Below are 24455 nucleotides of genomic sequence, written 5' to 3' on the forward strand. Positions count from 1 at the left end.
ATTTGCTGATAGGCATGTTGAAGCAATGGAATATTTAATATTTTGCCACAAGTTTCTGGAATTTTTACTTTTTTTTTTATATATATTTTTTTGTACAAAGTTGTCACTTAATGATAAATTGTTCAAACATGGCATAATTACATGTGGAATTACACCCCAAAATACATTTTGCTGCTTCTCCTGAGTACAGGGATACCACATGTGTGAGTCTTTTTGGGAGCCTAGCCCCGTACACGACTCCAAAATCCAAGCACCGCCTTCAGGCTTTCTAAAGGCGTAAAATTATGATTTTACTCCTCATTACCTATCACGGTTACGGACGCCCTGAAATGTCCAGATAGCACAACCCCCCCTGAGGAGCTCCAGGAGGGATCCATGCTGGATTTAAATAGCCTCCACAGACCGGATCCATCCAACGTGCCACTGAGGCCAAGGTGGTTAGTACCCAGGCCGTTGTATACAAAGCACAAGGTTTTGCCTGTAAGGCCTCTCTTTGGAGGACTGGACCCCGGGACCCATGCTTACATTACCTAAAGCTTTTCCTGTCAGGGTGCCAATACAGGTCCAAGGGAGTGGAACCCCGATAAAAAGAGACCCAGTCCTTGAAGGTTTGCTAAACGCAGTCCGCCGTGATGGGAGAAGTTTGGATCGGTCTGTTACAGCTGTTTCCTGCAGTGAGGAAAAAGTAAGGGAAGCAACCTAGGAACTGTAAAAAGTCCACCTGTTTTTTTTCTTCCATGAGTAAAAATGTCATGCCTTAAAGTCTCCTAGGAGTAAATGCACATATCTTAGTACGTTGCTTCTTAGTCAGCTGTGTGGTCTCAGTAAGCCAGGGGGATTCCTCATTCGGCAAAGAACAGCACCCCTGGGGGAAAGGAGGTACAACAGTAGTGTGTACCCCCCCCCCCCACAGGGGGTGCGGCGGGAGCGGGTTTCCTATGTTTGCTTATCCCCACAGAAGCTTGAGTCCTAACTTTTGAAAATCCCGCCTCCCCAGCCCTCCCTTCCCTCCCCTCTTGCTGGATTTTCACTGATCAAAGCAGCATGTTGATGGCGCGCATGAACTATGGCTAGTTTAAACAGAGGGGAGGATGTGTTGAATGCCGGGGGCGTGGCTTAAGTCACTGTAACGACACCACGAGTATGAAAGGGTTTAAAGCCGTTTAGGACATTCCATTTCCGAACACAAAGGCAGCTACCGAATACTCTGATCAGCCGAACAAGAAACCCATACGAATAACTCCCCCCCCCCCCCCCCAAGTACGAGACAAGGCTCTGTCTTGAGGGTCAAACAGGAATAAAACTTTATTTTAAGCTGTCACCCAAATATATACAGCAGGATGAAAATAGAGCCTCTCGCCAGAAACCTAATTAACATGAGCTAATTATCTAATCCTTTAGACAGCCTAGGTGACTCAGAGACATGACTTTTAGGACAGACTTCACGCCTCCTAGCTCACCGACTATACAATACACATTATCCTACATCTCCTTCATACAATTGTAGGGTTAATTAGCACCCTGGAGGAAAATACTCTTTAGAAGCTGTCATACTACACTCATTTACATTATAGCAGACACAGACAGAGAGAGGTGGCTGGAATTGACATCAGCATCTCCTAACAGTATTTGTCCCAGCATTATGAATCAGTCACTATTTGTAATATGGCAAATACAGAGTTCCCAGAGTCTGTGTCTCTTGGGGGGGATATGGACCTGAATCCAAAGTAACACCACCTCAAGGGTCCCCAGGCATACAGCTCACAAAGAACACCATTCCCCCAAATGCCAGGGCCCATGATCGGTCAGCAAGAGGCTATTATTCAGTCCTCTCCAAAAGTCTCTATCCCAGCTAGGTCTATCACACACACACAGCGCAGGCGCCGGGGACAAACAGACAGTGACAGATGCTTCTCAGCTAACAGCTGCAGTCTGGGACGCAGGAGCACTGGGAGCATGTAAAGATGCATACACACATTTCCAGTACAGGAAATAACATTTATACTCAGCACCAAAGCTGGACTTTATTAGCGGCATTGTTTTTTCTAGACTATTGCTCAGTGAGTTGTGCATTTACTTAGTGCCTCTGCTTTTTGTGCTCAGCACTATGGTTCCCAAAAAAGACACCACAAAAGTACCAAAAATCACACCCCCAGGTGCTGGGAATTCCAGGCTTTCCACCACACTGTTATCCTCTCCTGAAATATCAGATATGGCAAGCCAGGGTGAGTCATTGGAACCAATTGGTGGTGCAGCTGCTTCTCGCATCTCAACCCCTGTATACGTGACTGAAGGTGCATTTTCCTCCGCCCTGCAAAAGGATAGGAAACGTGCTAGATCCCCCTCCCCCACCTCAGACCCTTTACCAAGGGAACAGTGGGTAGAGGATGAGGTGTTACCCTCAGGCGATCAGGAGGAAAGGAAAACCAATTACTCCTCTGCAGAGGAGACAACGATGGATGAACCTTTTTCAGCCTCGCAATCTGAGAAATTGCTGGTACAATCTTATGGAGATGGTTTGTTCCACTTTCATGCTACCCCTAACGGAGTCAGCTGAAGGTTCTATTTCTTCTTTAGGTTCCTTTAAAACCTTCACAGCCTTTGCATGCATTTCCTATCCATGCATTAATTGAACAGCTTATTTATGCTTAATGGGTTCACCCAAATAAGCATTTTCTCCATCCAAAGAGATTCACAGCACTCCATCCCACGGAGGAGACATTAACCAAAAAATGGAATGTACCAGCAGTTGACGCTGCAATTTCCAGTGTGAATAAAAGTCTAACTTGCCCAGTAGACAATGCACAAATGCTTAAGGATCCAAAAGATAAAAGGTTGTAATTCCTGTTAAAATCCTCCTTTTCCTTAGCAGGTGCCATTACTCAGCCTGCAGTCACTGCAATAGGCATCTGTCAGTCCCTAAAGGACCAGTTTAGACATGTCCTTGAGGTTCCTGCAGAACAAGCCCAGGAATTTGGCGAACTGCCAAGGGCATTATGTTTTGCCATGAAAGATTCTATTCACCAGGCGTCCCACCTTGCGCTTGTGCTAGTACACATGTGTAAGATCCTGTGGTTAAAAAAATTGGTCAGCTGAGCACCATGCAAAAGGCTCCTGACTGGTTTTCCTTTTCATGGGGATTGATTTTGGGGATGATTTGAACAAATACATCCAAATGATTTTTAGTGGAAAAAATACTCTTTTGGCAGTCAAAAGAAAGTATAAATGCCCTTCATTTAAGCTGACTCTTTCTCCTGCACCAGGGGCATCCGCCTCTAGGCAGTGGCGATGGCCTCTGTCGTCAGACTCTAGAGGAGAGCCACAGGGTCAGGCCTAGGCACAAAAGAAGTCCTGGGGGCGGAAACCCGCAAAGCAGAATTCCAAAGCCTCATCGTGAAGGGGGCGCCCCTCGCCAGAGTGGGGGAGGAAGACTTCTGCAATACTCTAGAAGTCTGGCAAGAGGAAATTCAGGACAGATGGGTCATCTCCACGGTGTCCCTAGAACTAGAATTTTGGGAGTTTCCACTGTCTTGTTTTCTGAGGTGAATCGTTCCCAAAGATCCAGGGAAAAGGCAATCTCTGTTTCGGCACTAGACCGATTTACTGGCTCAGTGGGTGATCATACAAATCCCCATAGAAGAGCAAGGTTTGGGGTTTTATTCAAACCTCTTTACGGTACCAAAACCAAATGGAGATGTCAGACCCATTCTAGATCTTAAGAGTCTAAATCTGTTCCTGAAGATCCGCTCCTTTCGCATGGGGAGTCTATCAGGTCAGTGGTGTCTATCCTACTAGGAGGAAAACTTCTGGCGTCTATCGACCTCCGGGATGCATATCTGCATGTCCCTATATTTCCCACTCACCAAAGATTTCTGCGGTTCGTGGTAGAACAGCAGCATTTACAGTTTGTAGCCTTTCCCTTCGGGCTAGCTACAGCACCACCCTGGATGTTTACAAAAGTCCTGGCCCCACCACGGGCCAGGTTAAGATCACAGGGCATAATAGTCTTTGCGTACCTAATCGATCTATTGCGAATAGACCAGTCGGTGGCTCGTTTGGAGCAAAGCGTGTGCATTACAATCAGTTACCTGGAAAGTCTGGGTTGGATTCTCAACCTAGAGAAGTCTTATTTAAACTGCTAAAAAGTCTGGAGTGCTTGGGTCTGATCATAGACACAGCCCATAAAAAAAAGTGTTCTTGCCTCAGGCAAAGATCAGCTCCATAAGAGAGCTGGTGCGGATGGTCAGGTCAAAAGGAGATCCCTTCATTCGCCTTTGCATGAGGTTGTTAGGAAAGATCCAGGGAAAAGATCCATTCAAAGTGGTTCATTATGCCCAGTTCCATTTGAGACTGTTGTAAAACAGTCAATAAAATGTAAAAAAAATGTAAAAAGTAAAATGTCAATTGCTGCAATATTTTATGTCACACTGCATTTGCCCAGCGGTCTTTCTAATGCAATTTTTTGGAAAAAAAACACACTTCAATGAATAAAAAAAAAAAAAAAAAAAAAAAACGGAGGAGAGAATACATCGCTTCCTCTCCTGTGTTTACATTACAGGAGAGGAAGTGATGTCACGGGACATTTTCATTCGTCGGGAGCGATCGCGAGGGGGTGGCCATGAATGAATGGCCGTCCCCTCATCCGGGATCGCTCCCGAACGAATACCGACCGCCGCAGGCACCGGGCGGGGGCCCGATCGGGCCCCCGACCGGCGGGCAGGCAAGGACGTACATGTAAGCCCTTATGCCTGCCCGTGCCATTCTGTCGACGTACATCGTCGTGCGGTGGTCGGCAAGTGGTTAATGTGAAAGATGTTACGCCGTGAGAATCGTGAGCAAAAAAAAAAAACGTGATTCTCATTTTAGCCAGAATCGTGCAGCTCTACTATATACCCACATAGTGATTACTATGGTGCTCTGTGTCCCATGATGTACTCCAAGAAAAGGATTTTACTGGTAAGCTGTTATAAAAAAAATCCTATTTTTCAAAATTTTCTGTCTTTTTTTGTTTATATCGCAAAAAATAAAAATCGCAGAAGAAATCAAATACCATCAAAAGAAAGCTCTATTTGTGGGAAAAAAAGACACCAATTTTGTTTGGGTACAGCATTGCATGACCGCACAATTATCAGTTAAAGCAGCACAGTGCTAAATTGTAAAAAGTGCTCCGGTCATTGCGCAGCCAAATCCTCCGGGCATGAGGTGGTTAAAGTGGTTCGTTGTAAACCCACCAAAAAAAAAAAGACGGAGGCATAATGAGCTAGCATACTACTAGCATACTAGCTCATTATGAAATCATCACCTTAGATCGAAGCCCCCCGCAGCGGTCCCCGTACACTGCTCCGGCTGGCAACATCGCTCCCGGAGTTACTTTGGGGGTATCGCGGGTTGCGGCTCTGTGTTCTGCCAGAGACACGATGACGTCACTCCCGCGCATGCTGAAGCAACGACCCGAACAAGCCATTGCTTCAGTGCGCATGTGCTGATGACGTCGGCACATGCTAATACAGGGGATATCTCCTAAACCGTGCAGGTTTAGGAGATATCCGGGGTAGCTAAAGGTAAGCCTTATTATATGCTTACCTATAGTAAAATGTGGATTGTAAGGGTTTACAACCACTTTAAGGCCCTGAATGGTTGCTTTAACGTGTGCAAAAACAGCTATAGTAGAAAAGAATAATGTATTTTTTACATTATATAAGGGAAGATTTTGTGGTTAAATAACAGACATCAGAAATGCCTGAGACTGCTGCTGGTTGCCTCCATCTTGGAGGGGATGTCAGCAGCCCCAGTTGTCACATTCTGTAATATTCCCTTTGCTCCTCCCTGAGAAGCAACGTGCATAAAAAGTTAGGGGAGTGAGGTACAGAGTAGCTGGGCCAGCAAAGAGAATAATTAGACCCTGAAAAGAAGAGAAGGCTATGACGTGCTAGGGAAAGGAATATTTGATAGTGTGTATTGTGTGTGTTTCTGTTTACATATTGATTCTTGTATTCTTGTGTTCACAGCTGCTCTTTTCCGCCGAGCTGCTCCTCTGGGTCCTCTTCCTAATGAGCAGTTTGAAGGTAAAAACCTGGAATTTCTCAAGAAATATCGCAGCTTTAAACGGTATAAAAAAGTAGCTGAGGCAGAAATGAACAAACCGGTCTGGTGGAAGACATACAGACAATATCTGCAGCCGACAGATGGTAATGTATTAAAGCAGATGCTCATTTCCAGTTGAACTATGCTGCTGTCACACCTACACTTTTTTTTTATCAAGGTCCAACAGGCTTGCATATACATTAATAAATATAAAAATATAGTAATGTAAATTTGCTGTCCTCTCCAAAATAACACACAGCCATTATTGTCTAAACCGCTGTCAACAAAAGTGAGTACAACCCTAAGACCCCTTTCACACCACACCGCCCATTGCATCGGCGGTAAAACGCCGTTATTTTTAGCGTCGTTTTACCGCTGGGTTTGCAGCGCATTTCGGCCGCTAGCGGGGCGCTCTTACCCCCGCTAGCGGCCGCGAAAAGGGTTAAAACCACCGGCAATACGCCGCAATAGCGGCGTTTTGCCGGCGGTATTACAGCGCTGCCCCATTGATTTCAATGGGGAGCAGCGGTGGAGGGAGCGGTAAACACATTGCTCCTTCACCGCTCCAAAGAAGCTGCTGGCAGGACTTTTTTCTGACGTCCTACCAGCGCACCGCTGTAGTGTGAAAGCCCTCTGGGGTTTCACACTACACACAATGGTGCAGCTTCTTTAGAGCGGATTGCAGGCGCTATTTCTAACGCTATAGTGCCTGCAAAACGCCCTGGTGTGAAAGGGGTGTAAGTGAAAATGTTCAAATTGGGCCCAAAGTGTCAGTATTTTGTGTGGCCACCATTATTTTCCAGCACTGCCTTAACCCCCCTGGGCATAGAGTTCTTCAGAGCTTCACAGGTTGTCACTGGAGTCCTCTGCCACTTCTCCATGATGACATAATGGAGCTGGTGGATGTTTGAGACCTTGCACTCCTCCACCTTTGAGGATGCTCCACAGATGCTTCATAGGGTTTAGGTCTGGGGACATGCTTGGCCAGTCCATCACCTTTACCCTCAGCTTCTTTAGCAAGGCAGTGGTCGTCTTGGAGGTGTGTTTGGGGTCGTTATGTTGGAATACTGCCCTGCAGCCCAGTCTCCAAAAGGGAGGGGATCATGCTCTGCTTCAGTATGTCACAGGAGGGGATCATGCTCTGCTTCAGTATGTCACAGTACATGTTGGCATTCATGGTTCCCTCAAGGAACTATAGCTCCCCAGTGTCAGCAGCACTCATGCAGCCCCAGACCATGACACTCCCATCACCATGCTTGACTGTAGGCAAGACACACTTGACTTTGTACTCACCTGGTTGCCGCCACACATGCTAGACACCATCTGAACCAAATAAGTTTATTTTGGTCTCATTCCAGTAATCCATGTTCTTGATCTGCTTGTCTTCAGCAAACTGGCTTTCTTGTATCGTCTTTTAGAAGAGGCTTCCTTCTGGGATGACAGCCATGCAGACCAATTTGATGCAGTGTGCGGCGTATTCAAGCTCTGCAGCAATGCTGGCAGCACTGTAAGGTCCGTTTCCCAAAGACAACCTCTGGATATGACACTGAGCATGTGCACTCAACTTCTTTGGTCAACCATGGGTTGGCCTGTTCTGAGTGGAACCTGTCCTGTTAAACCTCTGTATGGCCTTGGCCATCGTGCTGCAGCTCAATTTCAGGTTGTTGGCAATCTTCTTATAGCCTAGGCCATCTTTATGTAGAGCAAAAATTATTTTTTTTCTTTATCGTACATCATGGGACACAGAGCCTGTGTATGGTGCCTGGCCCTCACATGGAAGAACAAGCCTATAATGCCTCTTTGTAGGGCAGGACCCAGGACTTTTTTGGTCATGCTACATTACCTAAAGTTTTCCTGAGGGGTGCTATACAGGTCCAAGGCAGTGGGGATAGGGACCCAGTCCTTAAAGGTTTGCTAACGCAGCATGCTGTGATGGGGGAAGTTTGGATCTGTCTGTTACAGCAGTATCCTGCAGCAAGAAAAGGGTAAGGGAGGAAGCCTAGGAACTGTAAAAATTCCACCTATGCTTTTTTCTTACATAAGTAAAATGTTGTCATGCCTAAAGTCCACTAGAGGCAGTAAATGCATACCTTAGTATGTTGCTTCTCCGTCACCTCAGAAGTCCCAGCTAAACGGCACGTGTGGTCTCAAAAGCCAAGGTGGATTCCTCATTCTGAATTATTTTGTTTTTTGTGCTCAGCACTATGGCTCCCAACACCCCAAAGGTACCAAAAATTCCACCCCAGGTGCTGGGAACTCAGTCATGTTCCCACACTGTCATCCTCGCCTGAGATACCAGATATGGCAAGCCAGGGTGAGTCATTGGGACCAATTTGTGGTGCAACTGCTTCTCACATTTCAGCCCCTGTATACATGACTGAAAATGCATTTTTACCTCCGCCCTGCAGGGCCTAGAAGGAAAATTAGCGACTTTAATCGCATCTGCATCCCCTCCCCAACCTAGACCCCTTACCAAGGAAACAGTGGGGAGAGGATGAGGGTTACCCTCAGGTGATCAGGAAGAAAGGCAAACCAATTACTCCTCTGCAGAGGAAACAACGGTATATGAACCTTTTTCAGCCTCGCAATCTGAGAAATTGCTAATACAATCTTTTACAGAGATGGTTTCTGCCTCTTTCAAGCTACCTCTTGCAGAGTCAGTTGATAGTTTTGTTTCTTTTTAGGTTCCTTAAAACCTTCACAGCCTTTTTTTTATTTTTATTTTTTTTCATGTGTTTCCTTTACATGCTTTATTAGAAAAGTTTATGTATACTGAATGGGATCACTCCCTCCAAAGAGATGCACAGCACTCTTTCCCAGTGGAGGAGAAATTCACCACAAGATGGAAAGTACCAGCAGTTGATGTTGCGATTTCCAGTGTGATTAATAACCTAACTTGTCCAGCAGACAATGCACAAATGCTTACAGATCCAACTGATAAAAGATTGGAATTTCTGTTAAAATCCTCCTTTTTATAGATGCGGTTACTCAGCCTGCAGTTGCAGCAATAGGCATCTGTCAGTCCCTAAGGAACCAGTTTAGACAAGTCCTTAAAGAGGTCCCTGCACAACAGGCCTACGATTTGGCCAAACTACCAAGGGCGCTGTGTTTTGCCATAGACGCCATGAAAGACTCTATTCACCAGGCGGCCTTGCACTTGTGCTACTACACCTGTATAGGACCCTGTGGTTAAGCCGAAGCACCTTGCAAAAGGCTTCTGACTAGTTTCCCTTTTCATGGCTATTTGGGGAGGATTTGGACAAATCTATCCAAACGATTTCTAGTAGGGAAGAGTACTCCTGGCAGTCAAAAAGTATAAATGCCCTTCATTTAAACTGACTCTTTCCCCTGCACCAGGGGCATCCGCCTCTAGGCAATGGCGACAGCCTCCACCGTCAGATTCTGGAACAAAGCCTCAGGGTCAGGCCCAGGTACAGAAGAAGCCCTGGAGCCAGAAATCTGCAAAGCAGAATGCTAAAGCCTCATTATGAAGAGGCCCCCCCCCCCCCGCCAGAGTGGTGGGAAGACTTCTGCAATACTCAGAAGTCTGGCAAGAGCGACTTTAATCATATCCGCTATCCAAAAGGATAGGAAGCATGTTGGATCCTCTTCCCCCACCTTAGACCCCTTATCAAGGGAACAGTGGGTAGAGAATGAGGGATGATCAGGAAAAAGGGCAAACTGATTACTCCCCTGCAGAGGAAACAACAGTAGATGAACCTTTTTCAGCCTCGCAATCTCTGTTTCAGGCATTAGACCGATTACTAGCTGAGGGGGTGATCATACAGATCCCCACAGAAGAGCAAGGTTTGGGGTTTTATTCAAACCTCTTTACGGTACCAAAACGGAATGGGGATGTCAGACCCATTCTAGATCTAAAGAGTCTAAATATGTTCCTAAAGATCCACTCCTTTTGCATGGAGTCAATCAGGTCAGTAGTTTCTATCCTAAAAGGAGGAGAACTTCTGGTGTCTATCGACATCAGGGATGCATATCTGCATGTCCCTATATTTCCCGCTCACTTAAGGTTTCTGTGGTTCGAAATATAACGGCAGCACTTACAGTTTGTAGCCTTGCCCTTCAGGCTAGCCACAGCACCCTGGGTGTTCACAAAAGTACTGGCCCCACCTCTAGCCAGGTTAAGGGCACAGGGCATAACAGTCTTGGTGTACCTAAACAATCTATTAATAATAGACCAATCAGTGGCTCTTTTGGAGCAAAGTGTACACATTACAACAAATTAAATGAAAATCTGGGTTGGATTCTCAACCTAGAGAAGTCTTCCTTAAAGTGGTTGTAAACCCTCAGATACATGTTTAGCTTGTCAGATACTACTTAACACAGGCAGCTGATCGCTGCCTGAGAAAGTGCACTTACTTGTTTAGTTTTGATAAAAATCGCCTTTTTATGGTCCATGACGTCATGCGCGATTGCGCAGTATGGACTTTCAAGCGCGGCATGTATCCTTTGCCGCGTGTGTTTTTTTGGCTTGCCTGCATTGTATGTATGTGAGATTCTCCTCTGACTGGCACAGAGGAGAAGTCTCGTGATGTAGATATCATTCTGCTCTTCCTGATACTCCCCCTTGTGACTGAACAAGACGTCACGCAGGGGAGTGAATCAGAGCAGAGAAAATAGAAAACCAAATTTTCTTCTTTAATGTTTTCTTAAATATCGTTTTTCCAGGTTATTACATCTAAATTAGGTTGAATAAATCTATAATGCCTATGTTCGAGTAATATATATAAGGAAACAGCTATGCTGTTCACTACATATATTACACCCTTGATCGGCATTTCATGTGACGAAATGCTGTTGCCGTAGTAACGGCAATCGAGATCGAGGCTTGGTTATGACGCTACGGCGCATGTGCGAGATTTCGTGAGGGACACCAACTAAGGGCGGAAATGACGTCCGCAAAGGCTTCTAAAATCAGCACTAACAATGGCGCGGGCGATACCCGGAAGATGTGTAATATAAAACTTCTAAAAAAGGTATTTATAACGCTCGTTTTTGGATTATTTATAGCTATTATGATTGCCGATGTTAATAAATATCCAAACATTTGAAAATTAGAATTTTTTTGGCGGGGTTTACTTCCTCTTTAAAGCCGCTAAAAAGCTAGAGTATTTGGGTCTGATCATAGATACAGGCCAGAACAAAAGTGTTCTTGCTTCAGGCAAAAATCAACTCCATAAGAGAGTTGGTGTGGATGGTCAGGTCGAAAGGAGATCCCTCCATTCTCCTTTGCATGAGGTTGTTTGGAAAGATGGTGGCTTCATTCGAAGCTGTTCCATTCAAGACTATTGCAAAACGGTATGCTTTATGCTTGGAACAAAATGATCCAAGCTTTAGACTTGCCAATGCGGCTCTCCCCAAGGGTGTCCCAAAGCCTCAATTGGTGGTTACTAACCCAGAATCTGCTTAAAGAAAAATCCTTCAGACCAGTTATCTGGAAAGTGGTAACAGACGCCAGCTTTTCAGGCTGGGGAGCAGTACTGGAGAAGGCAACTGTCCAGGGACAGTGGTCAAGAACCAAAAGAGCCTTGCCCATCAATATCCTAGAGATTCGTGGAGTGCATCTGGTTCTGAACGCCTGGACTTCCAGGTTACGGAATTGTCCTGTCAGGTTTCAATCTGACAAAACCACAGCAATGGCCTATATCAATCACCAAGGGGACACCAGTAGTCTTGCAGTGTAGACAGAGGTGAACTATATTCTAGCTTAGGCAGAAAAGCATATTCCATGCCCATCAGCAGTGTTCATTCTGGGAATAGAGAATTGGCAGATGGACTACTTAAGTCGCCACCAATTATTCTTAGGGGAATGGTCTCTTCACCCTGACATTTTTCAGACTGTTAGTCAAAGACAGGTGACCGGACGAAGATCTTCTAGCATCAAGATACAAAATGAAGTTAGTCAACTTGTGTCTAGGACAAGGGATCCATTCACATGTAGAACAGATGTGTTGGTGACCCCGTGGGATCAGTTCTCAATGGTTTATATGCACTCCCCTCTATTCAGTTGCTGCCACCACTTGTTTGCAGAATCAAGCTGGAAAGAAAACAGGTAATTCTGGTAGCACTAGCATGGCCCAGAAGGTTATGGTATGCCGAAATAGTAAAGATGGCAGTGGAGGATCCATGGTCCCTTCCACTGCGGCCAGACCTACTCTCACAGGTGCCGATATTCCATCCTACTTTGCAAGCGCTAAATTTAATGGCTTGACTATTGAAACCCACATTCTGAAGAAACGTGGGCTTTCTGGTTCCATTAGCTCTACTTTAATGCAAGGAAGCCAGCTTCCAGAACTATATATTATAGAGTCTGGAGGGCTTATGTTTTCCTGGTGTGAATCCAAGGGTTGGCACCCTCTGAGATATATCAGGCAGAATTCTTTGCTTTTTACAATTAGGGCATGGTATGAAGTTGGCCTTGAGTACTATGAAAGGCCAAGTCTCAGCTTTATCTTATTTCAAAGACCGCTTGCTATACATTCTTTAGTCCAGGGTTTTATTCAAGGGGTGATGCGGATTAATCCACCAGTTAGATCACCACCTTTTGAACCCTTGGGACTTGAACTTGGTTTTGTCAGTGTTACAAAAACAGCCATTTGAACCGATACAGCATATTCCCATAGTCCTTCTGACAAGGAAGCTGGTGTTCTTGGTTGCTATATCCTCAAGGAGGGTTTCAGAATTAGCAGCTCTTTCTTGTAAAGAGCTATACTTGATTATTCATGAGGACAGAGTGGTGTTACGCCCTGGTCCAAATTTTTTGCCAAAAGTAGTCTCCGGTTTTCACCTGAACCAAGATATTGTCCTGCCATTGTTTCTTCCAAAAATATGTTCCAGGGAAGAAAAGTCACTACATTGTCTTGAGAGCAGTCAAAGTATTTAAAGAAGACTGCTCACATTCGGAAGACTCATGTTTTATTTATTCTGCCAGTGGGTCCTAAGAAAACCACTGTCGTTAAGTGGATTTGGCAAGTTATAATTCAGACTTATGATTTAAGGGATAAGATTCCCCCTTTCCAAGTCAAAGCGCACTCTACCAGGTTGGTTAGTGCTTCTTGAGCACCAGGCCTCCATGGCTCAGATCTGCAAGGCCGCAACTTGGTCTTCAGTACATACATTCACCAAATGTTATCAACTGTATGTAAGGAGGTATGAGGGTATTGCCAGTGTGCTGCAGGCAGCAGTATAGGTCCTCAAGTCTGGGGGCACCCTGCCGGTTGTTTCTCTCTCTCTCCCCTCAAATAGTATTGCTATGGGACGTCCCATTAAGTTAATAACTAAGGCTCTGTGTCCCATGATGTACAATAAACAAAATAAGATTTTTATAACAGCTTACCTGTAAAATCCTTTTCTTGGTGTACATCATGGGACACAGAGGTCCCTCCCCTCTTTGGGGTTTAGATATATTGCTTTGCTACAAAAACAGAGTACTCCTAGAAGGAGGAGGGTTTATATAGGGAGTGAAATTCCTGTATTGGGTATACCAGTGTCCATCACCTGAAGGTGCCTATATACCCATTAAGTTAATAACTAAGGCTCTGTGTCCCATGATGTACTCCAAGAAAAGGATTTTTACAGGTAAGCTGTTATAAAAATCTTATTTTCCAGATCCTCAGAGAGTTCTTTGCCATGAGGGGCCATGTTGAACTTTCAGTGAACAGGATGAGAGACTGAGTACAATAACGACAAATTTAACACACCTGCTCCCCATTCACACCTGAGACCTTGTAACACTAATGAATCACATGGCGCCGGGGAGAGAAAATGGCTAATTGGGCCCAATTTGGACTTTTTCACTTAGGTGTGTGCTCGCTTTTGTTGCAAACAGTTTAGACATTAATGGCTGTCGTGTTATTTTGAGGGGACAGCAAATTTACAGTTATACAAGCTGTACACTCACTACTTTACATTGTAGCAAAGTGTAATTTCTTCAGTGTTCTCACATGAAAATATATAATTAAATGTTTACAAAATGTGAGGAGTGGGTTGGTTTGTGTGTGTGTGTGTGTGTGTGTGTGTGTGTGTGTGTGTATGAAATAAATAATACGGGTGATTATGGATTCCCTCTATTTATTCCATATATATGTATTAACTTGTCTGTTCCTGTAGTTAGCTAGCTTGCAAAACTCTGATAATGTTAATGGTGATGGTACAATAAGGTTAGCTATTAATCAGTTCCCGACCGGCGCACACCGATGTACGTCGGCAGAATGGCACGGGCAGGCATATTGGCGTACAGGTACGTCCAATCTTCAATGCCGCCCTGCCATCGCCACGGGCATACCCGCAATCGTCTCACAGGGCGGCTCAATGGAGGAAATGCTGTGGTTAGCACTCTCGCCTAGCAGTAAGAAGGGTCGCTGGTTCAAATCCCAACCATGACACTACCTACCTGGAGTTTGCATGTTCTCCCTGTGCCTGCGTGGGTTTCCTCCGGGTACTCCGGTTTCCTCCCACACTCCAAAGATATGCAGGTAGGTTAATTGGCTTCTTCCAAAATTGTCCCTAGTATATGAATGGGGACCTTGGATTGTGGGCTCCTTGAGGGCAGGGGCCAATGTGAGTGTGCTATGTACAGGTATAGGGACAATTGTAGACACTCAGGTTGAACTGGATGGACTGGTGTCTTTATTCAACCTTACTAACTATGAAACTAACTATGAAACTATCAGTGTTCACTAAATGAAAGCCCAGCCCCACCCCCCCCCCCCCACAGTTAGTAACACACCACTAGGAACACTTAACCCCTTCACTGCCAGTGCCGTTTACACAGGAATCACTGCATTTATATAGCAGTGATTACTGTATGAATGACACTGGTCCCAAAAATGTGTCAAAAATATCCGATGTGTCCGCCGCAATGTCACAGTCACAATAAAAATCGCTGATCGCCGCTATTACTAGTAAAAAAAAAATTATTAATAAAAAATGCCATAAAACTATCCCTATTTTGTAAATGCTATAACTTTTGCGCAAACCAATCAATAATCGCTTATTGCGATTTTTTTTTTTTTTTTTTTTTTTTTTACCAAAAATATGTACAAGAATACGTATCGGCCTAAACTGAGGGAAAAAAATGTTTTTTTATAATATTTTTCGGGGATATTTATTATAACAAAAAGTAAAAAATAATGAGTTTTTTTCAAAATTGTCGCTCTATTTTTGTTTATAGCACAAAAAATAAAAACCGCAGGGGTGATCCCTTACCACCAAAAGAAAGCTCTATTTGTGGGGAAAAAAAAAGGACGTCAATTTTGTTTGGGAGCCACGTCCCACGACCGCGCAATTGTCAGTTAAAGCGACGCAGTGCCGAATCGCAAAAAGTGGTCTGGTCTTTGACCAGCAAAATGGTCCGGTCTGTAAGTGGTTAAACAAACATACTGCTTAATAAAACAAGAGTCTTATTTATTTCCCAATCAAATAGGAACACTAACATATAAACACTAAAGTAAAATATTATAGAGCATATAAAACAAAAGAACATCAATGATACGTTGCGTAAGGTCGTCCTGGGTGGTCGCTATCCTTCAGCTGGGCTCGATGGCCAGAGAGAGACTCTCCATTTAATGAGCTCTTTTAAACTGCATTCGGACCCCACCTATATACAACACCCATCCTTCTTTCCAATGGAAAAGCGATAACAGGCAGTTCTAATATCTGTCCATCCTCCAGGAAGCGTGCTGTAGCGTCACTAGGGGCAGTGTTTGTCCATGAATCATTGCCATCTGAGTCAGATCTCCAGTGATGGCTATTCTTTCATCTCCTGTAGCTCAGTCCATTAGTAATCTTGGCAGCAGTGGCTTTCTTTGAAGCTGTTTGCAGACATGTTAATCAAGCACTTAAACCTTTATTACACCAGGTGGTCTGGAGCCAAGCTTTTATTCCCATACTCCTCCTGCCAGGGGGCATGACTCTTCTTTAAGATAAAGGTTCTGATATGTTACAAAGCCTTGATGGGCAACCTGTGACGTTCTAGTCGGCCACCAAGAGTGATGAGGCTAGGTGTATCCAGATTTCATTTCAAACACATCTTGTATTATGAAATTTGCAAGTAAACTAGCATTGCGCTAATAAGCAAAGTTTTATGTTATTTATATAAAATAGTGACAAATATATTGTGATTCAAATTTTGTCTACTTTTTTTTTTTTTTTTATAAAGAAATTTTATGGCACTGTAACAATAGCTGTGTACTCATTGCAAATTTGCTATACTGTATGTAAAGCAGGAGGTTAAAGCTGAGTTACATCCAAAAGTGGAACTATCACTTATCTGCCCCCCCCCTTCCTCCGGTGCCGCATTTTCCACTTTTTAGGGGGGAGGGGGGGGGGGGGGGACGGGAACCTGTTTTTGACAGGTACCTTTCCTCACTTCCAGGAGACTGCGGCGCTGTCCCTTGAAAATTTGCACCTTCCACCGCCGCGCCAGTTAGAAAGCGCAGCACACTTTACATGCGCAATATGGCTTCACTGCCAGTTTCCCTTACCAGGAATGGTAGCGGCAGCACCCGGGAGCCAATCCGGAGATCGGCTGGGATGCCGACATCGCAGGTAAGTGTCCATATATTAAAAGTCAGCAGCTACAGTATTTGTGACTTTTTAATGTTTTTTTTTTTTCCCCCTGGCGGAACACCACTTTAAAGAGAGCAGTTCAGGAGTTTATTACCAGCAATTACACTTGTTTTTTTGTTTTTTTTTGTATTTTGTTGTTTTTCACCAGATGGCGTGCCAGAGAAGGTGGACATTGGGTTACCCTATTTGACACCCTCTTTAACAGAATTAAAGAAGGCCCGGATGAAGATATGGAAGGACAATCAAAGTAACACAGAATTAGAAAGAGCTGCACGTCACCGTACATGTATGTTATCTGGTTTGCATAGTTTATGGTTTTATCTATGTATGTTGCCATAGATTTCTTTCCTTAGCTGAGTCCTCCTTTTAATGCATAGTTTTGGACAGAGTGTTTACCTATCATTTCTGTTCTGTTCTTTTTTTTTTTTGTCCATGTCCCTATTCAAATGTCTGTACTTCTTCCTCTGCCACTGGATCAGAATGTGGTCAGAAATATACCTAATTGAGACTGACAGCCATAAAATGAAGGCTCTGAACTGTTTTCACTCTGAAAAAAATGGCTTTCTACTTCTGTAAAAGAGGAACTGAACTCTGGAAGCAATGCCCCAAAAAGTCAGACAAAGGGCAAAGGACTAACCACCGGTGTTGCCGGTGGTGTCCCAACAGCTCTTTCTTCCATTACTAAATTGGAATACCTTGTTCTGTACCTTTTGTGAGGTGGTGATCATTTGGGTTGAAGCAGGGCACGTAAGAGCCTCTAACAAGGAGGACAGCGAGCAGCACAGTAGTGACATCACCAAATCTCACTCCAAATTTTCAGAGAGTATCAGTCAGACAGCAGTACCTGAGATCTCATACTACAAACATACAGCTATGAGGTTGTATGCATAACTGTGCCTAGGTGCACTCGCATATTGGGAAGAAATATTTTGAGAAAAAAGGCACATTTCTTTTTCGTACATCATGGGACACAGAGTCAGGCTAATATCCATTACCTGCTGGGTTATGCTTCATCATTAGGTGAAGGGACGCTGATAGACCAAAGGTCTTCAGACAGGAAGTGATCCCCTATATAACCCTTCCCATACAGGAAGAGCCCTATTAAAGGGTCTCCCTTCTGAAGTGTTTTAATTACACCCATGTACTCTTTGTTTGCAGGCATTGAATGTCTTCCAAAAAGAGGAGCGGTGCTAACACCAAACGGAAGGGCACACCTACATCATCAGTAGTTCCTGATGAACCTAGTCATATACCTAGTGTTGTGTCCCCTGAAATACCAGCGTCTCCCAGGCAATCTGAGCCGCTGTGCCTATCTGGTATTCTGCCTACAGTCAACACTGCTGCTTCACCCTTTATCACTAAGGATGAACTGTCCTCAGCCCTAGTCGAGTTAGAGCACAGGATTTGCCGACATGATTGCCTCCATCCCACAGGGTGGCAGGAAGCATGACAGGTCCCCCTCCCTGGACTCGTCTGGAGCAGGAATGGGTTGAGGATGTGGAAGAGCTTAAAGCTCAGGATTCAGTTGACTGCCCGGCAGATGAGTCTGCTTTCGAGCAAGCTGGACAAGAAGATATCCACTCGATGTCTGCCCCACAGTCACAGAGGTTTTTGATCCTGGCTCTGACCGAAATTGTTAGTTCTGCCTTTAAGCTGCCTCTTACAGAGGTGACCGAGCCCCCCTGGTCCTCTTTGGGATCTCTGAGACCCTTTCAGGTCGCACAGACTTTCCCGCTACACCCCCTGTTGGAACAGGCGGTGTATGTTGATTGGGAACTTCCTGACAGGACATTTTTTAACCTCCTAAAAGGTTTTCCCTTTTATATCCCATAAATGAAAAGTTTGTAAAAAAAAATGGAGCATGCCAGCCGTAGATTCAGCAATCTTCCTTCAAACAAGAACTTAACTTGTCTGGTAGATAAAGCACAGGGCTTGAAAGACCCTGCTGACAAGAAATTGTAATTATTAAAAGCTTCCTTTTCGTTGGCCAGTTCAGCTATTCAACCAGCTGTTGCAGCAATTGGTATTTGCCAGTCCATAAAGGATCAGGTCTAACGGCCTGATAGGCCTAACCAGGAGGATGATCTGCCTGAAAGTAAGACAGATATTCCTCAAGCGCTGTGTTTTCCTGTTGATGCTTTAAAGGATCAAATACAGCAGGTTTCTCGTCTGGCTCTTGTCTGTACATATGCACAGACTTTTATGGCTTAAGAACTGGTCAGCCGAGCTTCCTTGTAAAAAGTTATTGGTTGGTTTCTCGCTTTCATGGGGAAACGTCCCTCATTTTAAAAGCCCAGGGACTGCTTTCTCAAATGTTTCAACGTCAAGGCAGTTCTGCCGTCAACAGGACGCTAGGGCCAGGGGCAAGCCACAATGCCAGGGCCAGAAAAGGCCCTGGGTCCAAAATTCTTCTAAAACCAGCACCAAGCCCTCCTTTTGAGGGGACGCCTCCCTCCATCAGGTGGGGGGAAGGCTGCTGCACTTTGCGGACATTTGTAAAAAAATTCAGGACGAGTGGGTCACCTCAATTATAGCTTGCGGTTACAGGCTGGCGTTACGAGGGGTGCCCCCTCAGAGGTTTCTAAGATCCAGCGTTCCCTTGGATCCTCCAAGAAGAAACTTACTGCTTCAGGCACTACATCTAGTGCATCAAGGAGTGATTGTAGGGGTTCTGGTATCCAAAAGGGGCACAGAGTTTTACTCAAACCTATTTACTGTTCAGAAACCAAACAAGGCTCATTTTGTACCTAAGATCCCTGAACAAGTATCTTTTGATACAGTCCTTTCAGATGGAGTCGGTCCACTCAGTAGTAACCTCACTCCAGAGGGGAGACTTTTTAACCTTCATTGATATAAAGGACGCATACCTACACTTGCCTATCTTTCAGCCTAATCAGAGGTTCCTACGTTTTGCGGTATGTCAAAACGACAAGGAACATTTTCAGTTTGTGGTGCTACCCTTCGGGCTTTCTACAGCTTCCCGGGTGTTCATAAAGGTCCTAGCACCAGTACTGGGTAGCTTAAGGGCCCAAGGGATCCTGGTGCTCGGGTATCTGTTTGACCACCTGCTCAGAGATCACTCAGTACATGCTCTATAACAGAGCATAATATACACGGTGAGGTATATGAAAAGCTTAGGCTGGATCATAAATATCGAAAAGTCAGCTTTGAGAACAGCTCAAAGTCTAAGATATTTAGGTCTGATTCTAAACACAGTCCAAGCAAGAGCATGGTATCCTCCAAGGCAGGTCCTTTTGCCCTGTTCCATTCCAGGCCTTTACAGCAGGACATCTTGTTGGCTTGGAACAGAGGAAAAGCCCTGGATTTTCCAATGGGCTTATCTCCTCAGGCATGCTTAAGCCTAAACTGGTGGTTGCAGGATCAGAAGCTGAAAAAGGGAAAATCCTTTCTCCTGATAACTTGGAGAGTACGGCCTACAGATGCCAGTCTCAGGTTGGAGAGCGACCCTAGATGGGCTCACAGCTCAGGGGAAATGGTAAGGGACAGAGCAGACCCTGCCCACCTACGATCCTGGACGGTTGAGCTTTAGGACTGCGCCATCAGAGTTCAGTCCGACAATGCCACAACAGTGGCATATAAACCACCAAGACAGTACCAGGAGTCATTCAGCTCTGAAGGAGGTGGACTACATACTAGCCTGGGAAGAGGGACATTTGCCAATTATATTGGCAGTCCATATCCTGGAAGTAGAGAACTGGAAGGCAGATTATCTCAGCCGCCAGCAGATCTGCCCAGGGGAATGGTCCCTACACCGAGAGGTGTTCCAGGAAATTTGCCAACATTGGGGATGGCCAGAGATCGACCTTCTGGCATCCAGGTTCAACAACAAGCTACAGCAGTTTGTGTCTTTAATGAGAGATCCTCTGGCAGTTGGAGCAGATGCTCTGATAGTTCCATGGAGCCAGTACTGCCTGGTTTATGCTTTCCCTCCGATCCCTCTCCTTCCACATTTGTTGTGCAGGATTCAGAGAGGGGGGGATACCAGTCTGGCCCAGAAGGCCCTGGTTCCTGGAGATTGTGAGACTGACAATAGACAGGCCAGGTCGCCCTGATCTACTGTCTCAAGGTCCTATATACCACCCCAATTTACAGTCTACAAATTTTAGGGATGCACCGAAATTTCGGCCGCCGAAACAACATATCGTCCGAAAATGGCATTTTCGGCATTTTGCCGAAAGAGAACTCTTGCGCAATTTTTGGTGCCATTATCGGCATGCACAGTAGCGGTGGGAGAACCAGAGGGTGACGTCACTTGTGTGGGCGGCGTGCACGTTCCTCGTGGTTAAGACGCCGTACTTGTAAGCACGTTCCCTGCTGAGACGTTGGCACCTTCCCTGCGGATGCTCCTTATGCTTGTGAGACGCTGCTGGGACATGAGAGATGCTGCTGGGACCTGAAGGGCGGCTTCATAGAGGGCTGCAAATGCTCAAGTACAAGAGTGGGCACTGTCCCTCCTGGATGGCTACCATTACTACTATTCGCCAGTGAGCATTGCCTTTTGTCTTACAGAAACAATCCAACTAGTAGTATTCTTTATTTTACTATAGTACTGAAACGGAAATGATCTTTCTGTCTATAGCAGTCAAACATGCATTACTTACTACTTGGCCTTTGTTAAACCACAAGCCACTCTTGCCATGCAAAAGTATTTAAATGTCTGTCTGTCTGCACTGCAGTACATCTGACTTGTAGCAAAAAGATTTTATATAATTGAACTGATTAAATATGATTTGAAATGGAATGGCATGCTATTTATTTTTTGAGCTATTCTGTATTATACTATAAATTGTATGCCCTTGTCATTGAATTTGTCGCTTTGTCAGCATAGAATATACTACACACTGACATGACAGCAAGCACATGAATTTTTTAAACATGACAGTACACAATAAATATAATATATATTTAATAAATCTATATTATATTTATTGCGTATTGTCCTGTTTAAAAAAAAAATCATGTGTTTGCTGTCATATCAGTGTTGTATAACTTATAATACTATGCTGTCAAAGTGACAAATTCAATGACAAGCGCATGAAGTTTATATATTATTGTTATTATAGTATACTACAGAATAGCTCAAAATATCATTGCAATTTGGAAGCAATCCATTCCATTTTCAAATCAAATTTAATCAGTGCAATTATTTTTCTGGTACAAGTCAGACGTACTGCAGTGCAGACATAACATCCTTGCATGGCAAGAGCTGCACCATTAAAAAAGAAAAAAAAAAAAAAGGATTGGTTAGTTTTTTATTTTTTAAAGCTGCATCCTTGGGTTTAGCTTTTAAATAGAAAAAACAAAAAGATATCCCCTGGGTGGGGTTTTTAACAGCATATATTACCTGTGAGGGCTGATATATATACACAGTAGGAATAACTACTGAGATGACGCGGAAAGTTTGTAATACAATTATTTATTGATAAAAGAATTAAATGGGTGACACGGTGGTCAGGAAATTGAACTCCACTTGGTGAATAATGGTACATGTATAGACAGGGAAATTACATCATATGAACCCTATTACATCTGTATACACAGTAAAACATAGATAAAAGTAATCCTTTACGCGTTTCGACCCACTCAGGGGTCTTCTTCAGAAGGTTTATCTATTGTAAAAGAGGACAAACAAGAGGACAAACATAAACATTAAATAGATTTCATTCTCTCTCTCCCCCCCCCCCCTTCAGATTTCACTCCTACTATAGATCATTCTATGCTAATATTCTACACTACCAGCAAAGGTGGACCATGTCTGCAGCATGGAAATATTTTAAAGTTTCTGATGAAGGCCCAGAATTTGCAATCTGTAGTTTTTGCTCAGCAGAAATTTTCAAGGGGGGGTACAGTGCCAAGGCATTTTTCAACAACAGGTTTGATACACCACCTGAAAACACATCACCCAGTTCAGCATTCAGATTGCAAGAAAACAGTGCCCCTTCCAAAAAGTGCCTCAGGCTCAACACCATCTGTGGCCACAGTCTTTGAAAAGGTTAAAAAATTTGCAAGTGACAGTCACAAAGCTCATGCCATTATAGATAAAATTCTGAAATTTATTGCATTAGACGACCAGCCATTCTCTGTTGTGGAGGACATTGGATTCCATAGGCTCATGCAACATATTGAGCCGCTTTACTCACTACCAAGAAGACGCTACTTTGCAGATGCCCATCTACCTGAATTGTTTTGCAGTGTTAGAAAACACGTTCATGAGCTCATGACTACTGACCTCATAGCAGTCAGTTTTACTACCGACATTTTGGAGTTTAGACATCAGTCCAAGGAGCATGCTAAGCCTGACAGCTCAGTGGATAGATGACAAAACATCTTACTTAACGCATGTGAGTTTGTTGGATCACATACTGCAGCAGCAATATCTGACGCTTAAAAAACCATACTTGACACTTGGTACATTGACAAGTCTAAAGTGCATTTGATTGTCTGAGATAATGCACGGAACTTGGCAAAGGCAATGGAGCACAGTGAACTTAAAAGCATACCGTGTATGGCACACACGCTGCAATTGGCTGTGAATGAAGGATTGCTGAGTCAGCGCACCATATCTGATATTGTATCAAAAGGAAGAAAAATGGGGGTGTGGTCTCGGCATGAGGGAGTGAAGCCGCTTTTCTCTGAGGCTCCCGGGCCGCGGCTCTCCTAGGCTCCGATCCAGCAGACTTACCCTACATTCCGGCCTCACGATCTGCTCCAGGACTGCAGCGACGTAGTGCCCGAGCTCCGGGACTCCCGTGGTACACATGGACCGCTACCTGGTACAGCTACAGCCGCCGGCTTCTACCCCGGACCCGGCCAAGATGGCGCCCGCATCAGCCACGAGGACGGGGCACGGATCGCCGGCGGGGAGAGGGGAGAGAACAGAATCATGTAATGATATGCCGCCGTTCTCCCTGCCTAGCGATCTCTCCCCCTGCTTCCCGGGCTCATTGTCCTTAACGCCGCTGGGCAGCCCAGGAGGGGAACACTGCAGAGCTTTGCACTGGGACAGACACGCTGCCACAGCCTCCCAGTAACCTGTACAGGGGACACAGTTGCTCCCTGCTCGGCAGCTGCTGAAAGCAGGGACTTCCTCACTGGCTCTGCCCTTGCAGGATCCCCCATCTCTACCATGTAATGAGCAGACAATATGGGCGCTCCTGCAAAAACTGCCCACCAGGGAAGACTTGGACTCAGTGGCATCCAAGATTGAGGGTGGACTGAGGGGAGAGATTGCAGGGATCAGACAGGAGATGACGGACGTAACCACCCGTGTCGCTACAGTGGAAGCAGGCACCTCAGTCCCCCGACAGGAGGTATCTGAACTTCAAAAGGTCAAGGAGGAAGTTACCGAACAAATCGCACAGCTCTATCTCGCCGTAGACGATCTTGAAAATCGGAACCGCAGGCGTAACATACGAATACGCGGCTTACCAGAAGCGACCCGACAGGCGGATCTCAAGGCGACTGTGACGGCCATTTTCAATAACTGCCTAGAGCAACCCCCGGAGACGCCAATAGCAATTGACAGGGTCCATAGAACGCTAGGACCCAGACGCTCCACGGACGATAGACCTAGGGACATTCTTTGCTGCTTGCATGATTTCACTGTTAAAGAGGACATCATCTACAAAGCCTGGCACAAGGGTAAAATAGACTTTGATGGCGCCCAAATTGCCCTCTTACCTGATGTCTCGAGGAGGACCCTCCAGATGCGTAGATGTATGAAACCGCTGCTTGAGAGACTCAATGAACGGGGGATCGCTTAC

The 24455-nt window shown here is 44.9% G+C and overlaps 1 protein-coding gene across 1 annotated transcript in view; it reads left to right on the top strand.

Annotated features, from left to right (window-relative positions):
• Positions 1–24455, top strand: part of MRPL38 (mitochondrial ribosomal protein L38) — a 70079-nt gene that overhangs the window by 20031 nt on the left and 25593 nt on the right. Inside the window, exons 2-3 of the mRNA XM_077459369.1 lie at positions 6009–6188; positions 16820–16957. Coding sequence (XP_077315495.1) covers positions 6009–6188; positions 16820–16957 — 318 coding nt within the window. The remainder of the gene's footprint in view (positions 1–6008; positions 6189–16819; positions 16958–24455) is intronic.

Source organism: Lithobates pipiens, unplaced genomic scaffold, assembly GCF_037356315.1.
Source record: "Lithobates pipiens isolate NorthernLeopardFrog02 unplaced genomic scaffold, aLitPip1_a1.2 Scaffold_28, whole genome shotgun sequence".
NCBI classification, from domain to species: domain Eukaryota; kingdom Metazoa; phylum Chordata; class Amphibia; order Anura; family Ranidae; genus Lithobates; species Lithobates pipiens.